The sequence below is a fragment of the Leuciscus leuciscus genome, assembly GCF_965113295.1.
Source record: "Leuciscus leuciscus genome assembly, chromosome: 7".
Lineage (NCBI taxonomy): Eukaryota > Metazoa > Chordata > Actinopteri > Cypriniformes > Leuciscidae > Leuciscus > Leuciscus leuciscus.
Genome location: NC_138731.1, coordinates 26,519,644 through 26,546,156, shown reverse-complemented (window position 1 = coordinate 26,546,156; position 26,513 = coordinate 26,519,644). Strand labels below are relative to the sequence as shown.

Genomic DNA, 26,513 nt, shown 5'->3' with positions numbered 1-26,513 from the left:
TCTTGTCATTCCAAAACGGTTTGTCTGTCTTTCTTTTGTGGAACATGAAAGAAGATGAGAAGTGTGTGTGTGTGTGTGCGTGTGTGTGTGTGTGTGTGTGTGTGTGTGTGTGTGTGTGTGTGTGTGTGTGTGTGTGTGTGTGTGTGTGTGTGTGTGTGTGTGTGTGTGTGTGTGTGTGTGTGTGTGTGTGTGTGTGTGTGTGCGCGCGCGCTTGTTTTTCTATCCAAATGGGGACTTCAGCCTGAATACACACTGACTTATGGGTACTTGTGTCATTGTGGGGAAACAATCTTATAAATCCGTTTTTTTGTTGTTGTTGTTGTTGTTGTTGTTGTTTTTAAACTGCATAACGTTTTCTGTGAGGGGTAGGTAGGGTTAGTGTAAGGGGAGAGAATGTACAGTTTGTACAGTGACCTATAAAAACCATTACGTCTATGGAGAGTCCCCACAAAGACAGCAAACCACCCAGGAGGGGACATTCTCGCGACCTTGCGCAACGTTCCCTAAAAGTTCTCTAAAGGTGACAAAAATCCTGAACCTTTACAGAACATTAGGGACGTTCCTAAAACTTCCTCTTTTGTTATGAAAGTGCTGCAGTTCAAGGTTCCTTATATGACAGGGGGACATTCTATATCAGTTTTTTTAAGGTCACATAAGAACGTTACAAAGAGGACATTTGGGACGTTAATAGAACATTCCCTCATGGTCAGTGGCGGATTAAGACTCTTTGGTGCCCCTGGATACGTCGGATATTGACGTCAATCTGACGTTGGGTTCTGACGTCAACCCAACTTTCATTTCCAACCAAAATCCAACGTCTATCCGATGTCGGATGTTGACATCAGTCTCATGTTGGGTTCGGACGTCAACCCAACTTTCGGCACTGACACCTAGAGTGTATAGTTCATATAGTGAGGCGGCAGAGGCTGAAAACACTGCGAGCGCCACGTGTGCTTCAGTGTGTGTGTGGTACATGAAACCGCGCCTCTGCGCCATTCATTCACACAAAGACAAGCAGAACATGCAGGATTCATATTTAAATAGTATTTTTGTGGTTTAATATTCGCAAACACTATATCGGAATATATATCGATACAGAAATGCTGGTATCGTCACATTTTTTACATTTCTGTACCGACTTGGTACCGATTACTGGTACTTTTGACAACCCTAGTAGAGACCTAGAGGGAACTCCCTATAATGGTCCCCTAATAGGCTGTTGTAATGGTCCTATAATGGTCCCCTAATGGCCAAATAGCGTCCCCCAACCCTTAAAAGATCTCTACATCGTGACCATCTAGGAACGTTACCAGGCAACGTGCTTGACACCAGCAACATTCTGGGAACATCAAATTTCCAAATAAAACATGGTCCCCTAAACATTCCGAGAACATCCTGAATGTTCCGTGAAGGTCCGCTAAATAACGTCTCCCAACCCTTTAAAGAAATTCACATCATGACCATCTCGGAACGTTTTGGGAACGTTACTAGGCGAAGTCCTTGACACCAGCTGTGACGTTCTGGGAAGGTCAAATTTCTAGTGGGGCAGATGTGTGTGTGTACCTGGTTTTCCCTACATTGACTTTATGGGGAAATCGTTTGGTCCCCATGAGGAAAACAGCTTATAAATCATACTAAATTAAGTGTTTTTAAAATGTAAAAATGCAGAAAGTTTTCTGGGTAGGTTTAGGGGTAGGGGTAGTCCTTGTACAGTATAAAAATCATTACATTAATGGGAAGTTAGATCACAGAGTAAAAAAGTGCATATGGTCCAGACTGTGCAGGGGCTGTAAACTTGTTTACACTCTTTACAGTAAAGTACGTGTTTTACAAGAACGACAGATTGAAAATGATTTTTCTTCGCATTGTAAACCTTCCTGTGGTGGGAACAAAATCGACTTTGGCAAAAAGTGGTGAGGACATGTCCAATCTGTCCCATCCACAAATTACGCCTATGCGCAGAATAAAGCAAGTCTTTTTAAAAAAATATTTTTGAGTGTACTATCCCTTTAAGTATAATGTAGCCTAATGTGTTTTGGCATGACCTATTTCTGCGTATATTGATGTCCGTGTGTGGATGTGAGGTCACTTGGGTGATGGTTTTTGCTTTGTTTCTATAATCTGAGCACATGACGGGAGAATACACATACCCCACCAAACTACAACAGAGGAAACATTAGCACTGTTTTTCTTTGCGTATGTGTGTGCATGCAGGCAGCCTCAGAGGGAGGCAATCGCCTTTTTTCTCAGGAAATGAACAGATGTGGGAGATTATGTTTATGTTAGTGTCCTTTAATAACTCTGTTACAAATATCTAAGTTATGCATGTTGCTTTGTCCTATAGATTGTAATTATCCAGAAAATGACCTCTGGTCGAAACAGAATAATGTGTCGTGTTTATTTTTGAAATGAGCTCCAAACCAGATTTCCAGGTGAGGTGAGGCATTTATTTCACAATGTTTACTTTATGGATTTATGAATGATTTAGTGACGTTGCTTCTCTTTGTTCATTCAGACTGTTGAGCAAGATTCAATACTTTGTTCATTTTCAAAGTCTGACCTGGGCTTACTGTACCTTCAAATAGTTAATAAGATGCACATGTGGTAAATTATCCTAATGCTCTCATTTATTAGGTTATCATTATGATAACTGTGAGCTTGTCTGGTGGATGTCCTTTGTTTATTGGACCTCATCCTCCACAATTAGCATTAAAGGTATTGCAAAGGTTATTGTATTTTCATTAAATAATATGATAATTTGCTAATTTTAAATAAATTGTTGCTCTCCTTCTACATTTCTAAAGTGATAGTTGACCCAAGTTACTCACTCATGTCTGATTTTCTGCAACCCTATGATTCAGCGATTCTTTTATTTGTTGAAGATAACATTAGTTATTTATCAATCCAAGCCCAAGTCCAAGTCTTGTTTTAGCATCAAATCAAAGTTTTATTCCAGTTTTAGTTTTTTGTACATCAAGTTAAACTAAATGAAAATGAGAAATGTTGCCTTTGCAACTAACTGAAGTAAAATAAAATAAAATTTCAATTAAAGTTAATTTTATTTCAAGCAACAAAAGTTTTTGGTTTTATATTTTTGGTTCAAGTTTTAGTTAACTATAATTACCCTAGTCAAAGGTGCTCTTTTCCAGATGAGAAAAGTGAATAGTGAGCACATTTTTAGAGCTTCACTCCTTGTCCCCATCCAATTTCATTGTATGAGAGATGGTGCCATGGCCACAGATTAACTGAGTTCACTGCCCAAACACTGATTTCCATATCTCCCCATGTGACATTTCCCCCAGTCTGCCGGACAGCTTAGACAAAACACCAGCAGAGATTCATGAAGAAATGAAGAGACAGAGGGATTCAATTCAGGTGCATGTAAACAGAAACAGATACACCCACATTCATTCACACAAACACTCCTGTAGCTAGTGTTGTCCAAAAATGCCTCACTACACTATAAAAAACATTACTGACTGCAAATTCAAGCTGATCAAACAATACTGAAATTGCACTGAGGAAAAATACACACATGCAATGGGACACTTTCACACTGACACTCTTTACTCGCATTACTCTGATGGGCTGGGCTAACTACCACAGCAACCAGGCAGGCCCCTCCCCTGGGTGTGTGAGAAGTTTTAAGTGGAGTGTTGGGAATGTTGTTTTTAGAGAGGCACAGAAGGCAGGAGAGTGTCTGTGAGAGTCAATCTAACCACACCATTCAAAACCATCAGCTTTGACTCCAGGATGGGTGAAGACTCCTCTCACGCAGAGCGAAGCACAGCCACCTTACCCAGGGAGGAAAGCACCCCGACGCCACCAGCTCCGGATGCTCAGGATGCTCAAGATCTCCTCGTTCCGAGCTTCAGCCACAGCCCGGTGCCCTCCTCCCCTGTCAACACCCTTTCCCGTCTGGGCCCCAAGTCCCCCACCAGCCCCACGGCCCCTGGCAGCCAGGTCAGCGCCATCACGGTGGTGGCTCTGCTCGACAAGCTGGTGGTGATGATCGAGGCGGTGCAGGATAACCAGCGGAGGATGGAGAAGAAGCAGGCCGAGCTGGAGGGGGCTGTCAGGGTGGTGCAGGGGGACGTGACCCGGCTTACCAAGAGCCACGCGTCTACGGCCAACAGCGTGGCAAAGCTGCTGGAGCGCTCGCGCAAGACTGGTAACAACGTGAAGGAGGTGAGGGAGCGCCTGGATAAACAGAGTGGCCAGGTGAAGCGTCTGGAGGCCAACCACGCCCATCTACTGAAGAGGAACCACTTTAAGGTGGTCATCTTTCAGGTGAGCAGAATGAGAAACTTTAAAATGTGTCTGAATGAGGTTTTTATACACTTGAGGAACCTTTAAAGACAAAAATAATCTAAATAAGTGGGGCTTTTTAGGCTTGAGCGAGAGAGAGAGAGAATATAGTCTGAATGAGGTTTGTGTACACCTGAGGAAAACTTATAAGTTGTATAGTTAAAACTTATAAGTTAAACAACTAATAGTAGTTGTTTATCATAATACATTTTAAAGCTATAAAGTTATACATTAACACATACTTTCTAAGAATTGTGCATTTTTTTAAGTTAAACTTCACGTAAATTTTCGATCCTTTAGACAGTTTGCAAGGGGGTCCACACAATAATTGTAAAGAAAGTTAGATTTCAGTGTTTTCTTGGGGATTTAGTTGTGTGTGACAGGAAAAGGACACGTGTGCAGTAGTCTATCATGAATGAAACTTAAGTGCATGGGAATTCTTCCTGTGACTGCAGCTGGGATGAAATGTTTGAAGTTTGTGCAGATTGCAGAGGAATGGTAATATGTGCATTTGTGTGTGAGCATTTTAAAAATGTGTAATGTTACAGTATGCATGTGAATGAGAGTTGTCAGTAGCTGATCTTGAGCTTCCTGTAAAACTCTCACATTCTTCATCAACCATTACCATTAAGCTCAAAGGTCACTTTGTTTACAATAGGTTCATTTGTAAAAAGCCTCGCCTTACAAATAACTGTAAAACAAACTGAGATTATAAAGTCTTCTGGCTAAACCAGCCTCATGACCTGTGCTTTAGTTTGCTACTTTGCTCTAATCTTTTGGTGAGGTGTTTTGTGTGTTCAGGTAATGCAATTTTACACACTCAGGAAGTGCTATTATACTTTATGCTGGTTGGTTAATGTAAAGGGTGCGTCGTGTTGATTTAAGCAACTGCGTGGGGCTCATGCTTTTAGAATAGTAGTTCTTATCTGATTGCCCTGGAGCGAGCCACATGCAGCTTTACATGCTGGGACAGTGATCTTTAACTTGTAGAAGCAGGTAGAGGCATTTCTTAGGGGTGTTTGAGGTCTGCTTTTCAAAATGATTTCTGGGAATCAGTTTTCCTGAGGCTAATGTTATTCAATAGCAGAATGAGCTGAATGTCAAAGCTAATGTTTGAACCTCAATAGATATGAAAGCACATACTTTTATCTAGCTCCTTTGAGACTAATATCCTGATCCATCGTGTCAACACCTGATCATTTATGAAGCATAAAATGTCAAACGTAAAATGGTTTTATTTTTTGGACAAAACACTGAGGTGAACAGATTTTTAGACTTAGCATGCTAATTCAAAAATGATTAAGGAAAACAGGAACTTTTTAGGATATTTCTTTTAATAAGCTCTTGAATAATCCAGCTGTCAGAGAGGAAGCCCATGAGGCTAAACAGTGTGACTAATGGTTGATCCCAAGTCTTAACCGTTCCCTTTGCGATCGCTGGCAGCAGGTGATTTTCTAAAGTGATAATCAGCCTGTATTCAGCCTGTTAAAACACTTTGGCATGAGTGCAGGCTTGCAGAAAGTTTGCTGCAGGAGATTGTAATATCTACTTTGGGAATGTGTTGGAAGATGAAAAGAAGAGCTTTGCAAGACACACGCACACATTCACTGGACTAGCACTTCTGTTGTACAGTAGTTGTTTGTTTGAGTGTACTGAAATACACTACAATGATTTTTTTTATTCTTTATATTGAAATTAATACTTCTATTTAGCAAGGAGACATTAAATTGATCAAAGATTACAGTAAAGGGAGTTGTAATAAAGTATATCTATTTTAAAATAAATGCTGTTCTTTTGAACTTTTTATTCATAAAATAATCCTGAAAAACTGTATCACGGTTACCACAAAAATAATAAGCAGTATTAAAATGTTTCTTGAGCAATAAATCAGCATTTTAGAGTGATTTCTGAAGGATCACGTGACACTGAAGACTGGAGGAATGAAGCTGAAAATCCAGCTTTGCCATCACAGGAATAAATTAACATTTTAAAATATATTAATATAGAAAACAATCTTAAATTGTAATAATATTTCACAATATTTTACTGTTTTTACTGCATTTTTGATAAAGATAAATGCAACTTTCTTATCTTAAACTTTATCTCACAATTACCTTTTTTACTTAATTCACCTGACTTTAGCTCTGGAGTATTTTTGGTCAAAACACACTTTCCCATGTGGTAAAATGCCTCAAAGAGTGACAGAACAGAACAGCACAGGCATGTACTTTCCCTTATTGTTTGGGACATTGACACATGTTTGGCATTATAGCAGGTGATGTTTCACATTTGTTGCACATGTGTCAAGACAAATATGACGTGATGATGATCTTTCATTCTCTGACTCTTTTAAATCAAGACGTTTCTCTTTTTGTTTTCTGTTTTTGTTAATGGAAAGTGATGTGCATGTCCGTATACCGTATAGGCCATTAAAACAATGGTGTATTGTTCTGTGGAGCGACCACCCCTTTTACACTCTATTGAAAGTAAACACAGAATACAAACACGTGGGGGAACCGTACTGTCTCAGAAGTTTGCTTTGGAAGAGCACTGTTGCTCTTTGGTTGCGCATTTGCTTGTTTTGTTTAATTTTTTGGCATCTTGACGAGGCTCACCCTGCCTGTGTGGTAATTATAAATGTTCTGTGCGCTGTGTAAAGGCATTTGGAGATGGAAGGTGTGGTTTGAACACACAAGGGCCCTCCGAAAGAAAGAAAGAACTGCAGTAAACACACTGAGTTTGGCACTGAAAATGCATGTGTGTGGGAGAGAAAGTCCGGTCAACTACCTCGTTTCCATTAACAAGCACTAATGATCTGCAGTAATTACTGCCCATTTAAAGCTCTGTTTGCTTATGTTTAATGCATCACTGCTCTTTCTGTGTTCTCAGGAATACGTGAGTGTTGAATCTTGAAAAATGTGGTTCTACGTGCTGAAGCTCTTCACTGAAGCAACTACAGCCTTTTTGTGTTTGTGGTTGCCAGTTCTTGTGAAAGGATCATAAAATGTGTTCACGGCAATAATCTAGACAACTGCTGAGAACTTTTGTTTTTTTGTATTAATATAAGATATAAATATCAGTTATGAATGTGTGTTTTCCATGACTTCTAGAAGAAGAACTCTTTCTATACTTATAAGGGATAACATGCACCTTCAACGTCTTTACCAAGGCAAGCAAAGTTTGGCAAGCTGCATGACTGATGGCAAACATGAGGATTTTATGGACAGTTATAAAACATGTTTTATTGCTTTTATGTTTTTGAAGGAAGGAAAGATTTGGCTGAGATGTTTCTACAGTGGGCGTTCACAAAACCGTTTGACAACTGTCATTTTTTACACCTTTGTAGTCACTCCGATTCCCCTCATTAGTTCACCCTCTGAAATCCTGTTGAATATTGTTAGGGTTTATTTTGGCCCAGAGGTGCCACAGAACGCCTAGGATGATGTAAGTCTGCTTGAGATCCAAGCAATGCCACGTATGATTGACCAAGGCAATCCATCGGCATTTGTTTAATTGCGCATAACATAGATGTTTAATCCACAAGATCAGGATCTTCAATGAAAGGTAAAACAAATATGAGTGTGCAAATGTGAATTGTGGGAAAGTGACAGTCTTTCAGTGTGGGAGAAGGGAAACAACCCGATAGCCAGTGTTTACAGGCCCTCCCATAACAAGAAAGAGCTTTTTATAGCGACAAAGCAGATTCTGATGATCAAAACACATTCAGTCTGATAATTATGCACAATAACACTTGGTTATACAACAAAACACATTCTTTCATCAATCAAAAGCATGATTTCCTTAAAGATTTGTATCCATTTCATGCAGCGGATGCACACAGCACAGCACACAACAAAGAGCATTCATCTGAATTTGATTGTGTTGATCTGATCTCATCTATAATTATGTTCTCTGACACTGAGAGAAAATGTGTTTGCTTATTGCGGTCGGTGCATTTCAGAGATTTGTTCTGGCTATTTTAATCTGAGAGTATACTGATTCAGGTTGCAATATAATATTTTATGAAAAAAAAAAAGATAAAAAAAAAAAAAAAGATCAGGTTGGCATACAATTGTTGTTTTCCTAGGCTGCCTTTCATTATGATTCCTGTCCCATTACCAGAGCTCCACCCTCAACCAACAGAGATTCACCTTAAAGCAAATCTGAGTTAGAGGAAGAAAGAAAGAAAGAAAGAAAGAAAGAAAGAAAGAAAGAAAGAAAGAAAGAAAGAAAGAAAGAAAGAAAGAAAGAAAGAAAGAAAGAAAGAAAGAAAGAAAGAAAGAAAGAAAGAAAGAAAAACTTGACAGCTTCAAGGCCAGCTAGAGATTGTGATGAGGGAGGAAACGGCAGAGGAGCAGAACAAATAGATTGAACTGGACGAGAACAATGGAAAACATACTGATGTATGAGAGAGAGAGAGAGAGAGAGAGAGAGAGAGAGAGAGAGACTCAGGCATGTTTCAACCCTGTGCTGGATTTCTGGTTTGACAACTTGACTTCTCCCTTTATCTCTGAACCAACATAAGCACACACATACTGTTTGTTTATTACAACGTTCTGAAATACATGATTCTGATTGGTCAATCGCAGCATTCTGCAGTCAAATATGTTTGAATAATGACAGCCAAACTGTATATTTGACTGTTGCCCCAGCAACCACCTATTCTTTGCTAGTTTCACGTTTCTCGTATCACTCCAAAGATAATGTCCGGCCTACAAACACCAAGTCAGGGTTTATTTTGTAATGATGACCGACTGACTGTGCCTTACTTAATTGCTTTATTTTTATTCTATTCAAATATGCAAGGATAAACGAACAATTATAATGATTCACCTTTTCACTTTAGTGCGGTGGAGCTGAAGTGTGCTCATGCACTTTTCTGCCTCCTAGCCACGATTCCTCCTGCACCCAGCTCAGTAATGTTTCCAAGGGATCACAGTTGAGTGCAGTATGACTCATCCTGAACAACACAGATTTTTGTCCAATCAAATGTTCTAAGGATTAAGAATGCCCCACCCGCTGAATGTAAACACCACCTGTAACCGACTAGAAAGTATAGCAATGGTTCACTGCTTAATATAATTAAAGCCTATTGGCTATTTATTTATTTTTTTAATGGACAAGCTCTTTGTTATGCCCCGCCCAAACTTACTTTTTAAAGAAAAAATGCATCAAGGGTGAGGTGAGATCTGAAAAGTCAAGCCCTGTGAAGATGAAATGATCCAGACACACTCATTCTGCAGGTGTTATTAGACTCGCTCAAATAAATACAGTCTAATTAGAAAAATGATACTTCAAGGAGCATGACTAATCATGTGATTAATTCAAGCGGCCAGACAGACAGAGACAATGAAGCTTTCTTAATATGAACCTGAGAGAGAGAATGAGATGCAATCAGACCCCTTCTTAGATAGCTTAGTTCTTAGGACATAATAATTCAGAATTTGATTTTATATAAAACAAATATATCTTCATTTCTGCAGGGCAGTAAACCTCTGCTAATTCAGTAAAAGACGGTCAAAAGTCCACAGATGGCCATTTAAGTATCACTTTCCCATAGTTTTTACCACAATGCCGCAGATCGGAGGCTTTGATAGCATATTGCTTTGCCCAGCATCTCACTGAACTGTGTGTTCAAGCCAGTTGGCTGTTGCTTTATACTTATTCTCTCCATCTGGAGCGAGGCCAAAGATTCCCTGAACTTCTTCCACACATCATAAACAGGTAACGGATGAGCGAGCACATTTTTGTCTGGTTTGTGTGTGTGTGAGCGTGCGTGCGTGCGTGTGTGCGTGTGTGTGTGTGTGTGTGTGTGTGTGTGTGTGTGTGTGTGCGTTTAATGGGCCATCACATATGGTCTGTAAGTCATGTGTTTTATGTTTTCAGAAACTTATAAACATGTTTTATAATTAATTTGAATAGGGTTAAATTAGAGAAAACGGTTTCAGACATGATAGTCAGTCATGATATTCATAATTAGACATTCATTTACCAACAATCAAAACTTGTGCAGATGGTGTAGACTTTTTATGAGTCAGATTTGCATAGGAATGGACAGTTGCAGAATAATTTACCCAGAATGAGAAGACAATGTACGAAGACTTTGCCTTTTGTTCTGTGCCTTTGTTGATTTATTTTGTGTGTGTTTTTTTATTTGTTTTTCTCCAGTTTTTCCTACATTTTGTTTTTAATGTGAGGACTATAATTTAGGCTTATTATCATTAACTAATACTAAAAATACTTTTACAACCCCTTTTTTTGTTAACTAAAATAAAGCTGAAATAAGTATTAGACAAAAAACCTAACTAAACTACAGTAAAATTATAAATGTTGCTTTGGTAGCTTACTAAAATACATTTAGGTTTAAGCACTAAAACTGAACTGGAAATGAATCAAATCAAAACAATAAATGAAAACTAAATTAAATTACTTAAAGTTATTCTAAATTTAAAATAAAAAATAAAAATAAAAGCTAATAAAATAATAAATACTAGTATATGAATAATTCTAAAATAACACTGCTAATCGGCTTCTATAATCTGCTAGAAGTTTTTGTATTTTTGTATTGAGTATTGTATTGTACTCTGTAGTGACAGTCTTTGACAGCCACTTTCACTTGGTAAGAACAAATGCGATACTGCTAACATCTAACAGTGACACATCCTTCCTTTGTGCTTTTTTTTATTTATTTTTTTATAGTATCATCCTCTATTGTTCTTATATTTGTCTTTCCTGTGTTTCTTTCCTATGCTTTCCGCTGCCCTTGTGTTGTCTGTTCAGGACGTAAGAGCCTGATCGAGACACACACACACACACACACACACACACACACACACACACACACACACACACACACACACACACACACCAGTCTCTCTCATCTCTTTCGATGTTTCCACTCCAAAAAGTCCAGAGGCCTCCAGCGGGGTGCATTAATTATCCAGGCTCCCATTACACACACTAGACCAGGGGTATCAGCATGTGACACAATGTTTTCAAAAGTTTTCTTCAGTCTCCTCCTCTTTCTCTTCCTCTGAGCCTCCACAAGCCATTGTGTATTTAGATAAAGGTCAAAATCTGAATGGCAAATGTCTTGATTTATCACTCTGTTACAAGGGCTGAGAAACACATGTTAAGAAAGGTGGATACAGAGCGGAATCAGAAAGACTTAAACAGCTTCAAAGAATGCAGATGATAAATGAAGGGTGAAACCAACCAAACAGAGAGTCCCTGCTTTGGTTTTCAGCTTGTAATCAAAATGTGAACGTATGGAGAAAGGTATACTGTTGCATGAAGTCATTCCCAAAGGATTTTGTAAAATATGCATCATTTTATTGATATATGTTAGTTTTACTAGACGTTATATGACACTGTTACTGTTCAGACTCTTTTAATAAAGCCATCAAATTGGGGTCGACCTACTACTGTGTGATATTTCCCAAGCTTATAGAGATATATTTCATGTGTGCACTTTTCATCTGACAAGACCCTCAAGGTACAAACTAATTAGATTTGAGCTGAATCAACATATTTCAATAGGGAATCATTTTACAGAATTCAACGTTTTTTTTTCCTAAATCCCTAAATCTCATCTGTGTAGTTTCTTGGTAAATTACCATTCTTATATGGTTGGCTGAAAATATAATATGAAGGTGTTGCCTAAGTTTCACTCTATTATTAATTATGAAATAGAATACAAATGTAGACATTACCAGGTAATCACAATTTAAAAGCTGATACTTTTACAGAACTAACCGAACACAGCCAACTCCCAGCTCTGGTTTCCATGTAGCTCTTGAAGAAACTGGTTTGCCCAGAGTCAACACTGGTCTTGACTGGATCTCTGCCCTCGGGTGATACTGGGTATTCAAAGGTGAAATGTTAAAAAAGATGAGCACAAGTTCCATCCCTTTAGACAGTTTTTTTTTTTTTTTTTTTTTGACAAAAAAAAAAAACGAAAAAAACAACAACATTTGCCACACTTTTGGAAACGTCTCTTCTCGTATTAATCAAGAAATACATTGGGATTATTTATTTAAATGTAAAAAGTGGGAGTTGCATGCCTTCGCTGGAATTTGTAAACCAACTTCTTGATAATGGCACAGAGTTTTGTGCACACAGACAAGGCACGAGGATCAGGTTTTCTTTACATTATGATGTCATCCATTTTATCCTGCATTATAATACAGTGCATGTTCAACAACCGGGAGCTCCCAATGTCTGTTATGTTGCTTCTTTATTACAAGTTAAAGGGACGTGTGATTTTGCAGTTCTTTTGAATTAATGAAAGCTAGTATAGGCAATGCTTTTCAGATACACTTTTTGATATACTGGTTGAAAAACTCTTCATATCCTAATAGCAATTAATAATAGAAGTGGTCTAAATATTAAAAGATGTGTATACAGTGTATGTAGAATATACTGTATATATAAACAATGTGTGTGTATGTGTATATATATATATATATATATATATATATATATCCCTACCCCTAAACCTAACCCATAATTATCCCTAAAATCAGAGGGAAATGATGGATGAATAACACTGATGTAGAAGCACCTAACCCTGGTTTTAAGCCTAAACTTGACATAACAGTAAACTTGTCCCTCAGATTTGATTGGTTGATTGCAGGAACATGTTTTACTTGGTGAAATCACGTTCAGAGCTCTGTATGTTGTTACTTATGCTGATTATTATTGTAATGTTATGTGCTTTGAGACATGAGGTAATTTAATGCCGTCTCAAGACACTTTGCAGACTCTGCTCAGGCTGTGCTTGTGTATTAGAGGAAGCGTGGCTTTGTAGAGAGTTCTGAAGGGAGGGTGGGATCTAATGCTTTCTATAGACTCTATAAAACTGTTTACCCTAGCTTGAAAAGAGCATACAGTGAATGAGTGCTTAAAAAAAAATTAAAAAATTCCTAGATAGGGACATTGGCATCTGATCTGTTTAGGCATACTTGCATTTGCAGTTTCAAACTGAAATACTGGCATACAATAACAAATCTGTCATTTAGATGTTTAGAGCTTGGACAGTGCATGCTCTAAATTACTGGGAGTGTGCCTAGTGCCCTTAGGAGGGAGCAGGTGAGTGTGCAAAAGCTCCATTTGTGTTGTTGATCCGCCCTTCCCTGAGGGTCAGATCTTCAATTTACTGCTTAAGCGTGAAGCATAACCTCTGTAAACCTCTGCAGCCGTGTCTGAGGTATGTGTCTGGGGTCTGCGAGTGTGAGGGGAGAGAGGGAGATAAGAGAAGATTCTGCACTGTCTGGGTCATAGAGATATTTTGGCATATTTTGTTATTTTTATTAATATTATTTCAGTGACTGAATATTTAACTATTCATTATGTATCAATATTTATATATCTCAGAATACATGCATAATCACAAAATATGAAAGAAATATTACTGATAAAAATGATTGCATTCAACATGAGTTACAGTTTACCAAAAAATCTTGACTTTTCATGTTTTTATTTTATTTGTATTTTTATGAATGCAACTTTTGAAAAAGAATTTGGCATGGGTGTGTTTGGGAGCTAAAATAATATTCTTCTCTGTGTGTAAGAGAGAGGTGTGAAAAAAGGTGTGGCATGGGGGTGTTTTGTTTTGTTTGTTTTTTTGTAGTGATTGCATGATAAAATATTTAAAGCAAATATTTCATTATGCATAAGGTAACAGATATTTATATTTTGTTTACATGCATAATCACACAATAAGTAAAAATCTAGGCAAAGAAGTGATACAAAATTATTGCATTCAACATATATTGAGATATACAGTATACCCAAAATCTTGACTTTAGAAAGGAATTACATGAGAGTTTTAAATCAAAGCTTTTTAAGAGACATTTGGGGGAAAGAATAAACCTAAACCTTGTGCCATTTTTATTGCTTTGGAATAACTCCAAGACAATGCCTCTACATGTCTTCTGTATAGCTAGCTGTGCCGCAAACAGGTTTTTCAGCAGATTGCACAATATAACTTAAAAAACAACAGAGCAAACGGACTCATCTCTTTGTTTTGCTTATTGATACAAGAATATTGTGTGCATGCGGACCTGAAACAAATCTTTACTATACAGTATGGTGCTAGACACTATTAACATCCAAATTCAGGTTATAGTAGGATTTACTATAACAGAATATCTACACTGTTACCTTAAAAGGCAGGCATTAACACTCTGAACCTTTCAGTCTTTGTTAAATACATTTCCTTTTTCTCCAATTTCAGGAGGACAACGAAATCCCATCCACTCTGCTCACTAAAGATGGCCTGGCCTCCACCTCTCAGGATGAAATCGCTCCATCTTCACCAACTCCACTCCCTGATTTAGACCGCTCTCAAGACGAGGGCTTGCAGACCGTCAGCCTCTCCTCTGATGACGATGAGGAAAAAGGAGCAATGAGCCCCCTCGCAGAGGGCGGCAATGATTCGCTGGTGGATGTGCACGATGAGAGCTTCCCAGGCATGGGAAGCGAACGTCTAGAGCGTTCTCGTGCTGACAAGTTCAAGCGCTCCAGTCTGAAGAAGGTGGATAGTTTGAAAAAGGCCTTCTCGCGAAGCAGCATCGAGAAGCAGATCAACAAGATCGTGCCTGCAGAACAACGTGAGAAGATCAAGAAAAGCTTCATCCCCAACCACCCGAAGAGCTCCTCTTCCAAGAGCTCGTCTTTCCGTGTCTCACCAATGACCTTCAATGTCAAGAAGGTACGAAATGGAGACGCTGACTCCTCCCAGCAGCCTGGGAGCTCTCCCAGAAATCTCACCCCAGTGGATCTTCCCAACATTGGGGGACCTGACGGTGAGCTGCCCCTGGCTGAGTTACACTCCCCAAGTGAAAAAGCAAACGGAGATGATCACCACAGCCCCTCCACCCCAGGAAGTGCTGATGGAGAGGTGTTCGTTTCAGATGAGGCTGGAGATCTCGAGAACGGTCCATCTGCAACTCTGGCAGAAGAGGAAGTGGATAAAGAAGATGATGATGACACTGATGATAATGATGAAAATGGGAAGGAGGAAGGGGAGGAAGAGAAAGAATCAAGACCCGCAGAAGGAGTGCCCGTGTCTCCGCCGTCAACTGCAGCTACTGTTGAGCTAACTTCTTAAATATAGTTGTTTCTAGCCCTCTGACTTCCATCTACTTTTGAGACTTTGGGAAGCATAGTTACTCCCTTGTGCCACTGGTATCTTGTCCCCAAGCTTGTTTAATGTTAGCATGTCTGCTTAAATAGCATATCGCCCTAAATTAACCCCAAATATAATGTAACTATAACCTATTGTGTTAAGTTCAGAAATTAAGCATGTTCTTAGGAGGAAATTCCATTTAAAGTCCATTCCAAGTAGATTGTGTACAAAGGCCCAGAGAATGGTACAGCAGTTCAGACCACTGTCACCACAATGATACACCGAAATAGCTATATTTTCCTGTGGGAGCCTGTGAATACCATGAAATTGACTGAACTGAAATGCCTGAACTCTCACTCTCTATCTTTTTTTTTCTGTCTTTGTGTAGGAGAGGCAATGTGTGTGCCAATCTGCTCTTTGTTATGCTGGAGTCCAGACTCTCTTTTATCAGTGTACATAAGATTTAGTATTAAATTGTCTACAATAAAGTATAATGGAAGTATTATGGTTTTTTTGAAACAGTACTTTTTTTTCAGTAACAGTATTATATTCATTTCATTTAGCTGACGCTTTTATACAAAGCGATTATGATGCAAATACTGTGGAAGGATTGCAAACACCATCAAACATCATTACCATTATACCAAATACTACTTTTTATAAGGTGTAAAACAGAACACTACAAAAGGTGAAATGTCGAAAAAGTTTTTTTTTAGTTTTTTTTTTACATTTTTAGAAGCAATCCGTCTCAAGGCTTGATTAAGTAGATGTCTATGAGGCCTGACAGTAGGTCCTGGCATGGTGGGAAGCGTGTTTACAAAATTTCTGGGGGGAAGCCAGCACAATTGACTGCCATCTCCATAGAAACCTTGCCCACTGCCAACAACTCTCCAATTACTGCTGTAGTGCACGGCAAGGGCACACACACACACACACACACACACACACACACACACACACACACACACACACACACGCGCACACACACACACGCACACGCACACACACACACACACAACACACACACACACACACACACACACACACACACACACACACACACACACACACACACACACACACATACAACCTAATGAATACAAGTATACAGTGAAGCAGAAGTATTTGTGTGTTGTCAAACATTCCATACTGCTGATGTAATAACGTTATTTTCTCCACACTCAAATTTTTTTGATGATTCAGTGACGAAATAAGTACTCAGACCTGTAAACAAAAAAATGCAGCCAGATTGATTTCTAAAGTAAAGCCTAACACCCAAGTACCATAAGCTTTTAATCGTTTCTCTGGACAGTCACATCTATCTCACACTAAACTATTCAGTATACGCACAGCCTCTGATACACACACACACACACACCAGGTGAAGAAGGTGCATTCCTGGTTCTGATGGATTGCTTCTCTGCAGTTAACTTTCCACTGACTGGAAAAAGAAGAGGTGGGAATGGATTGATGCTATAGTTTCCACGGGTTAGCTGAGGTATGGAGTACCTGCATGTTCTACAGGTGTGCTGCCTACAGGTCTTTTCACGGCCTCTATCGGACACACACCTCATGCTGGTTTTGCGTCACGCCACGGCAGTGAGGCTCAACATCAATAAAACAACTTCAGGACCAGCTTAGTTTGAGTTTTGTGGATTTTGTCCACAACAATGAACACCATTATAGAAAACATAAGCATTTATTAATGCAACTTAAAAGTGCAAATCAGTGGAGATTGAGTGTCTCAAATCCTGTGTTCTTTTAATAAATGTGAAATATGTGGTAAGATGAATAGTCGTTATAGACAGAAAACTTCACTGTTTAGTTTTCAACATAAACCACATGTGAGTTTGGCAAGTAGTCTAAAATCTCTCTGGCTCCCAGGTAGACTGAGGAGTCAGGTTACATGTAGCATACTCTATATCTATCCAAGTTGAGGGATTATTGAGGAACCGGTAACAAAGACAGTGTGAAATATGTAAGAGGGTATGGAGATGTAAGAGGAGATTGTAGCTTGAGATTAAATGTGCCATAAAGAGAAGACATTACACTTTATGTTAGCTTGTTCCTTTCCTAACAGAGACTTTGTACAAAAGGTACAGGTTATATAGCGCAGATCCAGGTCTTATTGGTATCACACTGTGGAGCTGAAGGGCGTTTGCTAACAGAGATTACTTTGTACAAAAGGCACAGGTTATATAGCGCAGATTCAGGTGTTATTGGTATCACACTGTGGAGCTGAAGGGCGTTTGCAAACAGGGTGGGGTTGTAACTGTAAACTGTAAATCTGTCAACTTTTAAATAATACATTTGAAAAATAATGCTAAGATTTTCATTCAAATGAAATGTTTAGGAGGAAAACAAAACATCCACATTTACTGTATTCTTCTTGTTGTTATTATCTTCTCAGCTGCCACCTTAGCTGGTTTTTAGAACTGAACTTTTAAGGTTTTAAGGCATTTAATGGATGATGTTGTCTCCACCGTGTGGCCAAATACCGTCAGTACTACTTCATCTGCTTCTTGGCGATTATCAAACATAAACACGTAAAATGAAATATAGTTATTGAATATGTTATGTTATTTCGTTACTCAGTGAATAATCGGGTCACTATTTGGCAAAAAAATTAATAAAAAATAAAATCGTATAAATCGTATTCTAATTCACTAAAAACAAGTGTAAGTCTGCTTTTCATTACATTTCTGTAATAATTACTTTTGCTTTAATAGCTATTGTCACACCATGATAAAAAGCTCACCATGATGAGCTAATAGTAGTAATAAATAGTTTTTGATAGATTTTTAGACAGTAAGTAAACTGTTTAAAAAGGTTTAAATCAAGATGAAAAAGGTCTAGGTAGTTTATTTTTTATTTTTAATAAACCATATATGCCAAATACAGGTGTAGATAGTAAACTATTTAGGAGTAGGACACATCGTCAGGTGTGCAATTTGATTAAAAGAATGGTTTTATATCTTATGTACAACTAATAATATCCGCGTCACGGTGGCCGAGAGGTTAAGGCGTTGGACTCGAAATCCAATGGGGTTTCCCCGCACAGGTTCGAATCCTGTTCGTGACGGATTTTCTTTTTGCATGTGTAAACGCGAGAATTCATTGCAGTGAATAATTGTTGCTAAACCCCTGCAAACAATGTAGTTGTAAACTAAAACAATCATAATCTGACTAGCTAGTCAACCGGTTATGTTTTCAAATTTCTATTCGAAAGAAGATCATTGTGACAAAGCAAATGTTATGTACTTGTCTACATACTCTTTAACATTTATTTGATGTGAACATCAACACGTTTTTAACTACTCTTCATGGATATATTCCCTTAAAATACGGCAAAACAACGCATTGTAACTGCCAACACTCTATTGGATTACTGAGGGAGGTTATGATGCAACCTAAATACCTTTGGAAATATTTTGGAGCGTGTAATCAAATCATATTACACAACGTCGACAATCGTACGAGGAAATGTCGAACGAGAGGTTATATTTCCTATCCATGACATGTGGACACATTTTCTTCACGGTGTCCAATCAGATTGAGCTCAATGTAACAAGAACACGGTAAAAACCAACACTTGGGTCTCTCAAGCTTTCGTTCCCGTGTAATATCCATGATACTGGACAACATACGCTGAATTATTTGTGATGTCTGTTCAAACAAATGTGCGTGTATTAAAATCGCATGTGTGTATTTTACAACAATAACGCATCTGTGAACACCCCCGCGAAACAGTGTGATGGTATATCCGGTAGAATTTAAAGAACCGAACACACACTTGCGCAGATCAGACGCTTTGTTAGTGAGGGAGAGACAGATAGCACTGTGAAATAGATATTTTCCCCTCTTTTGCGAAAGTATATATTTTTTATTCTGTTTCTTGGTAAAATTGCAGTACGTCACAAGTAGAAAACATACTATAATTATAACAATTTAAAAGTCCATCAGGAAGTTTCGAACTGGTCATAACGTACAAGATAGGCAGTTATAGTTATCTCGGCTGAAATCGTTTTTTTAAATTGACTGTTTCGTCGCTTTAGCATTTTAAATGTCGATTAGACGCCAGATGAATGATTTTCGAGTGGAAGGTGACATGAAGAGACGCGATGGTGTTCAGTTTGACCGGCAGTGTGTGTGACTGAACTCACTGACACGGTTTTAAACGCAACCCGCAATATAACCGGCATATGTCTGAAGAAAACATAGATTTTAACAGCTGTTTGTTAACTTGACGTCGTGAATGAACAGTGTAGGCTAACAACAACAAAAAAGTGACTCAGTAAATGAATCTGGATGCTAGACATTTTGAGCAGCCAAGTCTTGAGTCGTAGTTTTTCCAGGTTTAGGATGAAGTCTAAAATATCTGTCTGGAAAACGAATTGAGTGTTTTTAAACGAGTAAGTTAGTTTAAACCGTGTATGAGGAAATATTTCCTGCTTTTACTTTCATTCCTTTAGCTCGTTTGTCAGTGTGGAAAAACTGCCTCAAATGTTACGCTAGAAACACCTCTGCCTTTCCAAAAAGGGGTTTGAATACAAAGTTTATTCGCCAAATAAAGTTTATTTGGCAAATAAAACATCCCACTCAGAGCACAGATTTAGCTTTAGATCAAGAAATCCTCCAACACAGCTGTGGTTTCGCTAGCCGGTGTGCTAGCCTTCACCACAGCTCTCAGAAATGTCGAATATCTCCAACGAAGGTGTGATCTTGATTAAAGATGTAAAGGCCGGATCTAAAAACCTTAATATCGTCTTTATAGTTTTGGAAATCGGTAAGTGGATTCACTGCTGTGCCCCTCACGAGCATTTTAGCACAAGTAACGTTAACAGTTAGAGCTAATTTCTCACAGCTAACATTCTTGAATAACATGTCTAACGTCGCGGTCGACGTCTATTTTGCCGTGTTCTTGTAGCTTTGACTTTTCACGCATCAACCATCATGTATCGCGATCGTCTGTGTGTTACTGTTTTCAGTAGTTTTGTTACGGTTGAGATTTTACTGAACTTTGCTGTGCACGCGCAGGTCGGGTGACGAAGACAAAGGACGGGCACGAGGTGCGCTCGTGCAGAGTGGCAGACAAGAGCGGCAGCATCGCCATCTCTGTGTGGGATGAGCTGGGCAGCCTCATCCAGCCCGGGGACATCATCCGCCTTACGAGAGGGTACGAGACACATCCTCTCTGTGTGTGTGTTTTAATCAGACCTTTGACGCTTTAAACCCTGTATGGCTATTGGTCTGTCAGTCAAATGTACGGTAAATGGGCAACTATCTCTTTCAAACTGATCTAAACTGCTTTGAGTATCCTGCTAGACTGTATAACAAGGATGTATGTGAAATGAATGTCACTGACAACCTCCTTATGTCCTGTAAAAACTTGCAGAGTACACATTTGTTTTAAGGCTCATAACTGTTTCAAGTACAGATGACGTGTTTCAACTTTGGAAATCTATTTGTGTCTGGATAGGTATGCTTCAATGTGGAAGGGGTGCCTTACACTGTACACTGGAAGAGGAGGAGACTTACAAAAAATAGGAGAGTAAGTATTAAATATAGACTCTTACAATATATAATCATATTCCATTCTCATTTTGTGATTTATCAGCATTTGGCAATAACCATGGTTATTCGCCCTTTTGTGACGGTTTGAAATGTACTGGCACATGAATCCGTGAATAGATTCATGAATTCTGTTTTTTAACCCTTTCACGCATAGTGGTCACTACAGTGGACAGCTATTAAAAAAGCATTTTCTTGAATTTGCACGGGTTTTTATGGCAAAGTTGCCCATCAGCCTCTTCATTGGACCCTGGTCCATCAAGATGGCCGAGGGTCAGTCAGACATGCCAAGTTGCTCCGGAATATCCACCCATTCCTTCTATCCTAGGAGACTCTTGTAGGTAAAAAAAATATTGCGGCATCAAGCAATATCTAATGAGTCATATAACAGTAAAATTTTCCAAGTTTTGATTTTAGATTGAGAGAAAACTCTGATTAATCACATGTCCACTGTAGTGGACGTCATGCATCAATTGCTATATTTCAGCAACAATTCATAATTCTAATGTGAATATTGTTTTTGAAACTTAAAACTTCAAAACTTAATCTGCAGTGACTTTTTTTTTTTACTGTAAATAAATCTATTTGTATTATTAGAATGTAATTTTTCATTGACATCGAAAAAAGTCATGTGATTACATAATGTATGACACTAGATCAAAAAGTAATCTGATTTCGTAATGCACGTTATTGTAATGTTTTTTTACTCATAACATCAAAAAGTAATCTGATTATGTAATGCGTGTTATTGTAATGCGTTTCTTTACTCATAACATTAAAAAGTAATCTGATTACATAATGCATGTTACTTGTAATACGTTTCCTTACTCATAACATCAAAAAGTAATCTGATTATGTAATGCGCGTTATTGTAATACGTTTCCTTACTCATAACATCAAAAAGTAATCTGATTATGTAATGCGCGTTATTGTAATGCGTTTCTTTACTCATAACATCAAAAAGTAATCTGATTACGTAATGCATGTTACTTGTAATGCGTTCCTTTACTTGTTACATCAAAAAGTAATCTGATTAGGTAATGCACATTACTTGTAGTTAATTACTTGTTAGATCAAAAAGTAATCTGATTATGTAATGCATGTTACAATACATTACTCGTAACATATAAAAAACTAATCTGATTACGTAATGCATGTTACTTGTAACACATTACTTTACTTGTAACATCAAAAAAGTAATCTGAATGCGTTATGCATGTTACTTGTAATGCGTTACCCCCAACACTGATCATTTCAGATGAGATTGAAAAAACGTATTGCTAGGTTTTCTCAGAGGAGGGCTATGATAGAAATGTGCATGTCCATCTTGAACATAATCAGCTAATAAGGTTAAATTGACATGCTCTGGTACACTGGAGGAGGGAGCATCTGAGTGGTTTCCACAGTTGTACCTTGACAGGCTGTAGAAAATTCTGATGGAATCACGTCCTCATGTTCTGATATCAAAGATACGCGAAGTGCAACTTGTATGAAGTTGTATGAAGCCTTTGCAATATTTCGCATTTATATTTTTTGTATATATTTTATAGTTTTCACATGATTTGATATAATTGTATTGATTAGTTTGTTAAATTCACTTACTTTATCTGTTTGATTATTGTCTTATATTTAATACAGTATATCTTCAGTTTAAACCATAACCGCATGCTGTCCACTCAAGTGGACATCTGAAGATCTCTTTGAAAAATTTGTACAAAAATAAAATAAAAATCAATTCTTGTTTTTCATGCCCTAAGAGCAATAAAAACGCATAGGAAAAAAATCCTGACTGAGGATATCATAATTCATGCATGAAAGGGTTAAATGCTTTAGTTCAGTAACTGCCTAAAATAACTTGATAGGGTTCTCGTGGTCAAATCTGGATTTTTATAATTTGTATTATTATTATTATTATTCTATTTCCAAGCCTGAGCATTTCATTCAAGTATATAGCAGGGATGTCCAATACTGTTTGGAGGGCCACTTTCCTGTAGTGTTTATTACCCAACCAGCTTATCAAGGTAAGAAACCTCCAGGTAGGTGCATCTGAACAGGTTGGAGCTAAAATCTGCAGGAAATTGGCTTTCTAGGAGCTTGTTTGGACACCCCTGGTCTATAGTGGGATATAAGTTTGGCTTTTATGCTTGGCTCTAAATTATTTAATTGTCAAGAAATTGCTCTACGTGAGTGAGATTGCTGTAAAATTTTATGACTGACCAAAAAGAATTCTAGCTAATGTACTTTTCAATAGGTGTGGGAACTGTTAAATTTAAGCCATCATTTGTTAGCCATTATATCATTGGATGTCACTTATATATTATTACAATATATTTGCATAATATGGATTATCAGTTATGGGTTATTGACATCAACATGCCACTGAAGTAAAATGAATGGTCCCTTTTTTTAACGTTTATACGTTTAGTAAATGCATAAATGAAAAAAAAAAATGAAAAAAGGGACCATCCATTTTATTTCAGTGGCATGTTGATGTCAATAGAAGCAGCCTTTATAGCACATTGTCTTGCACAGGTTCTGTATGGTGTATTCTGAGGTTCCTAATTTCAGTGAGCCAAATCCAGAGCTGCTAGGACAAGCTAACCAGCATAACAAGACGGTGAGTCCAATCAACGTACATGTTTATGCAAAATGGCACCTCAGTGTGACGCCTCAATGAGTATACTTCCCTTCAGTCTTAATTTGCTTCAGTCTTAATGTAAAAAAAAAATTTGGCTTGTTTTTTCACTCTGCCTCATTTCAAAGTCTTTGTTTAGAACATAACTTGAAAGGTAGAACTTATTTATGCTGAGGCAAACATTTGGTTTTATTTCTGCGCATTCAAATACCAAGCCATTAAACTAGCCTCCCGTTGTGCACAAAGTCAACCCAATGGTGTCTTATGTCTCGTCCTCTCAATAGGGTAAAGAACAGCGCGGAAATTCTCCACCGAATCAAAATGCAGGTACTCCTGTGCAGACAGGTGAGCACATATGACTAGTACTTTACATAATCTGTCCTACTAAGGTGATGGATGCTGATTTTGTAGTGGTAGATTAACGGTTTGGAATCTGGGCTGCTAACAAAGGTTGCAGGTTCAGTCTCTGAAATTGGGAGTTACTAAGATCCTGTTCTTGTTTGTTCTTACCGTTAGCATACTGTAAGTTGCTTTTGATAAGTGTCTGCTTAATGACACAAAGTAATAGCTTTTTCTGGTCCCTCAGTATGGTGTCTTATGTATGTCTCTGATATGATTAAGTCTGCCACCTTTTGTTTCATTTGTTTGCTCAACAGGAAATGGTACTGGGCCAGTATTTTCCAATAACAGTGCTGCACCTGTGCCTCGGGATCCCAACTTTGGTGCTCCAGGAAGACCAAACGGGCGTGTTCCAGGCAATGGACCACCCCCAGTAACTGCAGGGGGACCCCCTGCTCCCCCCAAACCCACAGTCACCATTAGCAATGGCAGGGACCCAAGAAGGGCTTCAAAGAGATGAGACTGCAAAACCACTTCCTTGTTCCCACTCCTCCCTAAAATCCTTCCACAAACCACCCTTATAATACAAAACAATACTGCCAATCAAAAGATACGAGGTTTAATGCTACTGTTTTGCCACCTGTGCTTTCGCTTTGTCATTTTGCCAATATTTGCGTAGTATCATTATCACAAAAGGTTAGAATTCAACTTGTTACAGTTAAAGGTTGGCATACCCTTCGCCCGTTAAGTGCCGGTTCAGTGGCCCACCATTTATTTCCTTTCCCTAAATGTGTTGTTAAACTATACACCCTACTTGAACACTTGATGCACTTTCTTCTCTTAATTTATAGTGAATGCGTTGTCATGTGATTCAGGAATTATTTACTGCTGTTGCAAATTGAGGAAAGAACTTCAGAGTGACTGATGACTAAATGGGTTCTTCCCCCCTCCTCCTTGGCCAAAAAAAATAGCCAGAAGTGACCGTGTGAAAGGAAAGGTGATAGTTTGATTGGACACTTAGGATTATTTAATTAGGAATAAATGAAGAACAAAATGTTGGGAAATTGATCCCTGTGGTTATTGTTGTAATTTGTTCTACTTGATCTTTTTAGTGCCATTTACATTGAATGAGATTGTTGCCTTTTATATAGTGCAATCAATGTGGCTAAACTGAACAATTCTGCCTTCTCTTATATACTGTAACACCACTGTGTTCGTTTTGCTATATAGACATTTAATGTTGTATATAAAATACATATCAATTTAGGTATACTTGTTATTCAGCCAAATGTGTATTTTGATTAGCCTAAAAGTTTTAATATTCTTTAACATTTTCTGCATGAGAGAAGCTAATACAAATAGCAAAAGTGTTGTTTTCTTGTTTGCCTGTTAACATTTCAAGCTGCTTTATCTGCAGATTTCATGATCGGAGTGCGTAATGCTCATGGTAAGGAAAGCTAACAAGTTAGACCCAGACAGGAGATTTGAAAGTTTTCCCAGTTTGTGGTGCAAATCAGTGCTTCTCAACTGGTTTGACCATGGTGCCCACATTTTCCATGGTCATCAAGCTGACACCTTTTCTTTTTTTTGGAATTTGACCATATATATGTATATCCTATAAAAATAAGTTTGTTTAAAAAAAAAAAAAAAAGCAAATATTTTCCACAGAAAGTTGACACACAAGTACCGTCCCACTTAATGACTGATGTAGAGGTAAGGCTACTAAATAGCATTCCTAAACTAATTTTTGTTAATACAATAAAGTTAGAAAGTTGATCATTTAAAAATATACAAAACAACACAAAGTGAAAATAAAGTGGCATTTTGTGCTTCTTGAAACAAGTTACCATGGTAAATACACATTACTAACATGTACTATTAAAGAAACATGGAAACTGCTCATGATTAATAGAATAAATATGCCCGCATGCAAATCCTTTCTAGCTGACACACAACTCTCGACCCACCAATTGAGAAAGAACCCAACTTCTTTTTCTGGAAGAACTGTTATGTCAGTATATGCATTGTGCTAGTATGTTAGTGAGTGTTTTTGCATCCAGTATGCCAGATCATTTGAATCCCTTTCATACGAATTGTTCAATATATGATTTAGTGTATTAAGGCATGGTCTTATACCATCATTTAAAAGTTAATATTTTATTAGCATTGCTTTTTATCCAAGTTTTACCAGTTTTGTCTTTGTTGTTAGTTTGCATGCATATATGAAGATTAGCCTGGGAAGTATTGTCAGGAAAAATAGCTGGATTATTTAAAATGTAAAATGCACACCACTATTTTGTAGTGGTGGGTAGGTGAGTTTGTTTAATGAATATGTGAAAATAATCCAAGCATGTACTGATCATGCTCAGATTTTCTGTGCACTTGAAACCATTATCCAGAAGTGGACAAAGTACACAACTTCCGTACTTGAGTGACAGTAGAGATACTACTGGTCAAATATTACTCTGTTACAAGTAGAAGTTGTAAAGGCCGATTTGTACTGAAGTAAAAGTAAGTAGGCTACTTGTT

The 26,513-nt window shown here is 38.0% G+C and overlaps 2 protein-coding genes across 3 annotated transcripts; both read left to right on the top strand.

Moving 5' to 3' along the window:
- Positions 1-3,658: 3,658 nt before the first annotated feature.
- On the top strand, positions 3,659-15,942 carry cavin2a (caveolae associated protein 2a). The gene is made up of 2 exons (XM_082174909.1): positions 3,659-4,290; positions 14,546-15,942. Exons 1-2 carry the CDS (start codon positions 3,754-3,756, stop codon positions 15,419-15,421), a joined length of 1,413 nt encoding a protein of 470 aa, XP_082031035.1. The 5' UTR covers positions 3,659-3,753; the 3' UTR covers positions 15,422-15,942.
- Positions 15,943-19,220: 3,278 nt separating this feature from the next.
- nabp1a (nucleic acid binding protein 1a) lies at positions 19,221-25,356 on the top strand. 2 transcript variants are annotated; one of them, XM_082174922.1, is made up of 6 exons: positions 19,221-20,225; positions 20,477-20,615; positions 20,919-20,990; positions 23,543-23,627; positions 23,930-23,972; positions 24,302-25,356. In XM_082174922.1, exons 1-6 carry the CDS (start codon positions 20,132-20,134, stop codon positions 24,502-24,504), a joined length of 636 nt encoding a protein of 211 aa, XP_082031048.1. In that variant the 5' UTR covers positions 19,221-20,131; the 3' UTR covers positions 24,505-25,356. The 2 variants fall into 2 exon arrangements, with proteins under 2 accessions (XP_082031048.1, XP_082031047.1); XM_082174921.1 differs by having other exon boundaries at positions 19,232-20,225; positions 23,930-23,990.
- Positions 25,357-26,513: the final 1,157 nt, after the last annotated feature.

Coding starts and splice junctions, on each gene's coding strand:
- cavin2a (XM_082174909.1), top strand. CDS start 3,754: ATGGGTGAAGACTCCTCTCACGCAGAGCGAAGCACAGCCACCTTACCC. Junction 4,291..14,545: donor TTAAGGTGGTCATCTTTCAG/GTGAGCAGAATG, acceptor CTCCAATTTCAG/GAGGACAACGAAATCCCATC.
- nabp1a (XM_082174921.1), top strand. CDS start 20,132: ATGTCGAATATCTCCAACGAAGGTGTGATCTTGATTAAAGATGTAAAG. Junction 20,616..20,918: donor ATCATCCGCCTTACGAGAGG/GTACGAGACACA, acceptor GTGTCTGGATAG/GTATGCTTCAATGTGGAAGG. Junction 23,991..24,301: donor AGGTACTCCTGTGCAGACAG/GTGAGCACATAT, acceptor TTTGCTCAACAG/GAAATGGTACTGGGCCAGTA.